This window comes from Mastomys coucha, unplaced genomic scaffold, assembly GCF_008632895.1.
Source record: "Mastomys coucha isolate ucsf_1 unplaced genomic scaffold, UCSF_Mcou_1 pScaffold14, whole genome shotgun sequence".
Lineage (NCBI taxonomy): Eukaryota > Metazoa > Chordata > Mammalia > Rodentia > Muridae > Mastomys > Mastomys coucha.
The window spans coordinates 49,480,024-49,487,131 of record NW_022196896.1 but is presented as its reverse complement, the minus strand read 5'-3'; the positions used below and the strand labels follow the sequence as shown (position 1 = coordinate 49,487,131).

At 43.6% G+C, this 7,108-nt stretch overlaps 1 protein-coding gene across 1 annotated transcript in view; it reads left to right on the top strand.

The window, feature by feature from the left end:
• The window catches only part of Pkhd1 (PKHD1 ciliary IPT domain containing fibrocystin/polyductin), a 480,627-nt gene that overhangs the window by 39,731 nt on the left and 433,788 nt on the right, over positions 1-7,108 (top strand). The window contains exons 17-21 of the mRNA XM_031366970.1: positions 781-870; positions 967-1,057; positions 2,203-2,345; positions 4,642-4,769; positions 5,414-5,589. Of these exons, the coding sequence (XP_031222830.1) occupies positions 781-870; positions 967-1,057; positions 2,203-2,345; positions 4,642-4,769; positions 5,414-5,589 (628 nt within the window). The remainder of the gene's footprint in view (positions 1-780; positions 871-966; positions 1,058-2,202; positions 2,346-4,641; positions 4,770-5,413; positions 5,590-7,108) is intronic.

Below are 7,108 nucleotides of genomic sequence, written 5' to 3'. Positions count from 1 at the left end.
CACACACACACACACACACACACACACACACACACACACACACACACACACCGCATGAAACACCCAAACACTGTAGCTTTTTGACACATTCTAGAGTTATTTCCCTATGTTTTGTGTTTTTGTGTCTGATCTGTCAAGGTTGTGCTCTGAGTCTTTTGTACTCCATGTGTTTGTTGAGCAACTTTAATATACCTTCTGTTGTCATTCACTTTTTCTATACAGAGGTAAATGAATGTGGACTCTACCTTCCACTGCTTTTTGTTAAGTAGTAACAGGAACATGAAAAACCACTGAGAAAAGCAGAACAGGGTAAATAATTCATGAGTCCTACCTCAGGACGAAAGCATAATGTGGCCAGGAGTGCATACCTGCTGGGAGCACGGAGATGGGATGAGCCCCGGTGAGGGAGGGGCATGGCATGTGCTGACTTCTGCCTCTCAGCCCACTCCTTTGAGGAAACATTTGTCAAGAGGCTCAAAAGAGACGTAGGCAGTGGCCACCTTTACATCACATACTCTTGAAAGTGTGACTCCCAGCGGCCACTTTTAAGTCAAGTACTCTAGGAAAAGCACCACAGATAAATATGGACCCAATCATTGACGCCATTCCAAGGAAAGTTTCATTGGGTGGTGATGCTGTTTTCCAGAGATTTCTAGAGCATGTAGAAAATTGAAACCATAGTCAGATGGAAACAGCCTGCCATGGAGCTGTGCTCTCTCCCTAGACAGACTGACTGGAGTCCCTGCGTGCCAGTGAACTTTGTCTCTCTTGATTTTCTAGGTTTTGAATGTGTCAGGTAAAGGAAACTTTTTCCTTACTTGGGGCAATGCCTCCAGCCAGCCCATTCCTGCAAATGCCACAGCCCAACAGGTGAGGATCTTCTTCCAAAAAATGAAGGTAAGCACAGGGATTTTAGGGATTTTAGGGCTGGCCTTTGAATGACTGCATTGTTCTTCATCTTGATAGATCCAAACCACCATTGAGGAGTTGCTTGTGGTGAAATGCAATCTGGCACCCCTTTCGGCTCGTGTTCTACTCCGGCTTGGATTTGAGCAAGGTGGCTCCTTGGTTGACCAGTTCTGCTCCTTTCCTCTATCAACTTTCTTTCTTATAACATAGGAACAATCTTTCTTTCTTGGCTAATAAAGCCAAATAAAGGCATGGTCACTGGATCTGGTTGAGGTAGAGTGGCCAGGAGAGTAGCTTTGCCTGAGGGAGGGGGATGCTTGGGGTGCGTTCCTCCTGGCAGTTCAGTGGTGAGAAACGCCTTCTAGAGAGTTTTCTCTAAACAGGGAGAAGAAATAGGATATGTATGGCAGCAGCAACTTTTTAAAAAAATTTTGTTTTATTCAAAATTGAAATGCGTCTCAGTGATTTTTGTTGGTGTACTGATGGAAATTAAACTCCAAGGCTCTGCAGACACTCCTCATAAGCTCTTCCACTGAGCCATACTGACACCCTGTTAATTAAAAAAAAAAAAAAAGTTTTGATACAATATCTCACTGAGTTGTTCAGATCAGACTTGAACTTGGGATCCTCTTCCCTCACCTTCCCGAGTAGCTGGCACTACAAGTGTGCACCACCATTTCTAGCTGATACAAAAGAGTTATTATATAAGAATACAGACAAAAATTTTTAAAATATGCTAATGTGCTTTATTATTCACCCACCCCCGCTATCACCGGCAAATGCATTCTAAAATCTATTCTTAAAGTGAACTAAAGTTTTATTGAGGGGGTAGGGAAATGGATCGGTGGTTAAGAACATTTACCCCTCTTGCAGAGGGCACAGGTTCGACTCCCAGACTGCACTTTAGTTCCAGGTGATTCTATACCCTCTTCTGACTGACAGCTCTTGGTTCCTACACATACGTGGTACCCTTACATACACTCAGGCACCCATACATATAAAATAAATTGATAAATAAATATTTTTCTGTTGCCATTTCCCTTTCTTCTGTTTCTCAATGGTTTTTCATGTCTTGGCACACAGAGAAAATGGTATTAGTGTTCCATGTTCTATGACAGCCAGAAAGGATTTCTCATAGCTACGACCTCCCAATTGGGAAGGAGGATGCAAGGCCTATGAATTCTTCCCATCTCTTTCTAGGCTGAGGGACCAATGTTACTGTTCATTTCCTGTATATACACTGTTTTATTTCATGGCTTTGCCTGTGTTTCTATGTATTTGAATTATCTACAGGCTTAGAAGGCTCCAGGTCTGATGGAGTCCTTACCAGTTCAACTGAACCCTTCTGTGGCAGATTCAGCCTTGGTCAACTTCAACATCTTATCCTAATTCCTGAGGCTGCCAGCAAGGGCTATCAGCTGGATCGATACCCGTATGTGAGTGTCCATCTTCACGTCTCTGGGCTTGGCAGGTTGGGATTATTCCTTGGGCTCAAAGCCAAAATAATGGAAGCACAAGGGAATGACTTCAGTGACTTGTATAGTGTGTTTTAAGCTGACTTTTTAAAATTTGTGGCTGCATCTCCAAGCTCCTGCTTTTGTGCTGATACTTGAGAAGGCTACTACTGTTAGCTAGAAGGCCTATGGCCATTTTTATTTGGTCAGATCTTTTCTTTGCTCTCTCAGCTTGAGAAATGGTGCAGATACTGCCGATGGACTCTGTTGTGGAAGCCTAACTCTGTACCCTATATGCTCTTAATGTCTTCCTGAAGTACAACATGTCGTAACTTCCTCATCTCTAAAATGGTTAATGTGGTTGTCTGGCTCTCGGGAATATGGTGAAAATGAATACAAGGATATAGTAAACTATTTTACAGTAGAGAGGACTCAATTGAGGGTAGTTATCATTTTCATTATTGCAATTAATGTAAGTATGTAAGTAACTAGTTGATCAATGGATATACTTGCCCCCTTTCTATTTATTAAGTTAAAAAATTAATACCTAAGTACTATATTTATATACATTTCACTCTGCACTCTCTATATCCCAACTTTTCTTATGTTCCCTTACTTCCTCCCAAATTCATTACCTGTTCTGTTAATTATTACACACATGCACACACATATACATGCACACACACATGCACAAGTACATGCACACATGCACACTTCGTTCAGCATCCATTTAGTATTTCCTATGTGTACGTGTGTTTGGAGCTGACTTCCTGGGATTGGATCACCTATCCCCCTTCAGGCTGGTCCCTGAAGAAGACGGATTCTCCCCCTCTCAGCAGCCCTTAATTGCCTGTGTGAGTCTCCCTCATCCACATTTGGCAGGGGACCTGCTTTTGTTACTGTGCAGGCCTTTTTCAGGTGACTGTATTGGGATTGCATGAGTGCAGCTTCCCAGTGATATATAAAAGATACCATCTTGTGGCTGATGTCTGGTCCTCTGGCTCTTAACATCTTTCCGTCCCCCATTCCAAAATGTTTCCTGAGCCTTAGGTGTAGGCTTGTGTCGTGCTGTAGATCCCTGGCTGGGAACTCTGTGCTCAGTTTTCTGCATTCTTGGCTAGCTGTGGACTTCTATGGTGGTTTCTGTCTGCAGCAGGAAGATGTTTCTTTGATTAGGGATGGGAGCTATGGGTGGTATAAGGATAATTATTCAGAATGCATAGTTGTTACTAAATGATATTTTTTATAAATTATTAGATAATGATCATACTGGCTTAGGAAAGTTAACCCAACTCTTAAAAACCTATTTTTAAAAAATCATTACATGTGTATAGATATTTTTTCTGTATGTATTTGCATAGGTGTACTGACTGGTAACTGTGGAAGCCAGAAAGGGTGTTAGCTTCCTTGGAACTGGATTTACAGATGACTGTGAGCCACCCTGAGGGTTTTGGGGATTGGAGCCATGTCCTCTGGGAGAGCCGCCATTGCTCTTAACTGCTAAACCATCTCTCCAGACCCTCTCGAGTAATTCTTACATTCTTGGTTTGGTACCTCTTCCATCTTCATAGACACATGCAGTTCATTGTCTCTGGAACCCAGAGTCAGTGTGTATGGGCTAGCAGAGGTCACAATAACCCGCATCCTTCTTAGTGGAGCTGTAATGGGCGTTGGGCTCCCTGGCTCAGGCCAGGGACCCACCCATCTTCAAGCTCTTGTCTATTGCAGGGGAATGCTGATGGGTACATTTGCCCATTAGGGGAGAGTTGGAAATGGCAGAGAAATAATTTTGCTTGTCATAATGGGAGAATTGTTATTGACACTTAGGAAGCAGAGTCCAGGGATGCTGTTAAATGTCCCATACTGTAAAAGACAGCTTTCTCAACCGTTACCCTGCTCTCTCAAAGGCAAGAATGTGGACGTTAGGAATCCCTCATCCAACGCCCTCTCATGCCAAATACTTCTGGTTTTGTGTTGAGTTTAGAAATCAGGTGGGAATGAAAGCAGAAGGAAGACTAGGACGGGATCGGTGACTCGCTGAAGGCCCACAGGTGCCCGGTTAAAGCAGGGGTTTTATAATTGATGTGCTCTAAAGTCCTTATCATTGTGCATGACACTGAAATTTGAAAAAGCTCTCCATTGGTTATCATTTCTTTTGACCTCAGAGCTGGGGGAATACAGCACCTAGGTAACATAGCATGCAGCAAGCTCTCCTCACATTGGGTCTGAATGGAAGCTTCCTGCAGTGTAGACTGAAGGGCATATCTGGTATCCACAGCTGTGTCTTGCATACAGAGGCCGTATGAACAGGACCCTGGACGTGACTGTTTCTTTCCTATTTGGCTTCCAAAATATCATGAAGAATATCACCTGTGCCTGGAGTCTTACAGAGCCCCAGCCTGAGAGGTAACCGTGGTGGGAAGGTGGGTGGATTCTGCTTTGTAGGGCCTGGATCAGCTGTCTTGGAGACAATGGTTCACGTGAGCTACTGAATATTACATTTGGGCCTTAGGTACTAACTCGGGGCTTTGAGATTGTTCTCCTTGACAAAGCAGTTTCACTTAAGAGAAACTGTTACGAATGTAGAAGGAGTCTGACAGAACATTTGGGGACAGAGTGTTCAAGACATTCTTTGACATGAGAGACGAGGAGAATTGAAGCCCCGAAAGTCCGCACTTCACTGAAATGCATCCTGCTAGCGGGTCTGCAATAAAATCAAGGCACCCTGCTCCATTGATTCTGTTCTCTATCCAGAAGTTTCTCTCGGGCCTTGAAGTTGTTTTAAACTTCAATGAGCCAGCACTACGTGCATGGTCCTGTGGTTAGAGCTTCGCATGTAATCGGTTTAAGATTGTATAATTACCTAGTTCCTTGAAAGTGCTGCCGATGCCTAGTGTCCTGACTGACTGACTGACGGACTTTGTATCCACTGATTTTGTAGATGAAGGTGGGCTGAGCCCAGGGTATAGGGGGCTGTGGGGCTCAGGCCTTACTTAAGGAGGAGGGCTGAAGGCCTTACCCATCGGCCCCTCCCGCTCTGCTTTTGCCAGCTGGCAGTTCACTTGCCTTGACCTCTGGGACACGTGTGTATGCCACTCTGAGGACCTCCAGTCTTCTCTGGCAAACACCCCATTGCTGGTTCATCGGATTGACATCCGCCCTGTGGTTCCGGAGACAGGCCTGCTCTATGTGGATGAAATTATTCTTGCAGATACCAACGTATCAGGTGATCACCGCATCTGCTGTTCTCTTGGGCTTGCCTGTCAAATGTCTGCCTCAGACTTTCACAGTAGCGATTGTTCTCTTCCTTCCTCCAAAGGAGAGAACAGGCGATTCTTCAACTCACCTGCCTTGTTTTGAAGGCAGATGAAGTTGAGAGTGTGTGCCCTTACTTCTGTGTCTCTCTGGCTAGTTTTTCTGTCTCTTTCTGTCTGTCTCTCTCTGTCTTCTGTTTATCTCACAATTTCATTTCTGAGTTTTTGTGCTTGTACTCCTACTCCCCACGTTACTACTTTCTGGCTTGGAAGATTTATTATTCTTATCTGTAAAATGGGCATAATAGAGATTATACCAATAAAGGCATGGAGATTAGCTAATGATTAATATAAAGTTACCCTTCATGTCTCCTGACCAAGGAAGTACTTACAAAGTATAAGAATTGTGATTATTATTTTGTTAGGCCAGCGGGGTCTTTGTCTCTCCCTTGGTCACAGTTTCTGTCATACACAGTACTAGAAGCTATATTTAATATTTGCTCTTCTATATGGGCTAAAGGTGTGATCTTTGACTTTCTCGATAGACAGCTGGTGCTGCAGGGGCCAACCCATCCTTTCTGTCCTCCCAGACTCCTACCACACAGTCTGAACTCAGTTCTGATTCCTTCCTCACAGAGTCTCCTCCAGCCTCTCTTGGGGATAGTGTTCTTCCCTGGCCATGCTGGCCGCTGCTCCTCAGGACCCAGAGCTCACCCTGATGAGTCTCACTGAGGTTGGCCATGCATGAGCATTGATGGCCAAGGCTGAAGGTCCAGGTTCTCTCAGGGCCCCCAGCCTCCCAAGCTTTGCTCCCTTTTCTATTGCATCAAGTTTGTTTCCTATGACTTTGGGCTCAGTTCTTCCCTATTTCCTAGCTTTCCAGTCTACGGAGAGAAGATGACACACTGTCTCTTATAATTGTATTTACAAAATGTGCAACTTTTGAGCCATTCTCCTACAAGTTATAGACCTAAGGATAAGAAAGACTGCAGATGGCTCAGAAAAGAATGATCAGCTTTGAAATCATATTGTCTTTTTAAATTTAAATGTGACTTTTATTTATTATTTATGTGTGTGTGTGTGCGTGTTGCCCTGGTATACTTTTGGAGGCCAGAAGACACCTTTGTGAGTTGTTTCTCTCTATCCACCTTTGATTTTTTTTCTGCAGTTTAAACTCAGGTCCTCAGGATCACATGGCAGGTGACTCTTCCTAATGCTAAGTCATCTTGGGATCTCCTCCCCCCCCCCCCTTTTAAAAGTTTTTCATATTATCTTTGAGGAGAATGAGAACTCTATCTTTTGTTTTTTCTGTTGGTTTAAATATTTGAATATTTGGGGGCACACCCAGCCACTGCTAGCTGTTCAAACTTTGCCTTGACACACTGAAAATGATGCTATTTAGATGCAGGTTGAGATGATGACACATATTTGCTGGTGTCTTTTTTTTTTTTGACTTTTTAATACTTTTTTTAAAAATTTTTTTATTAGATA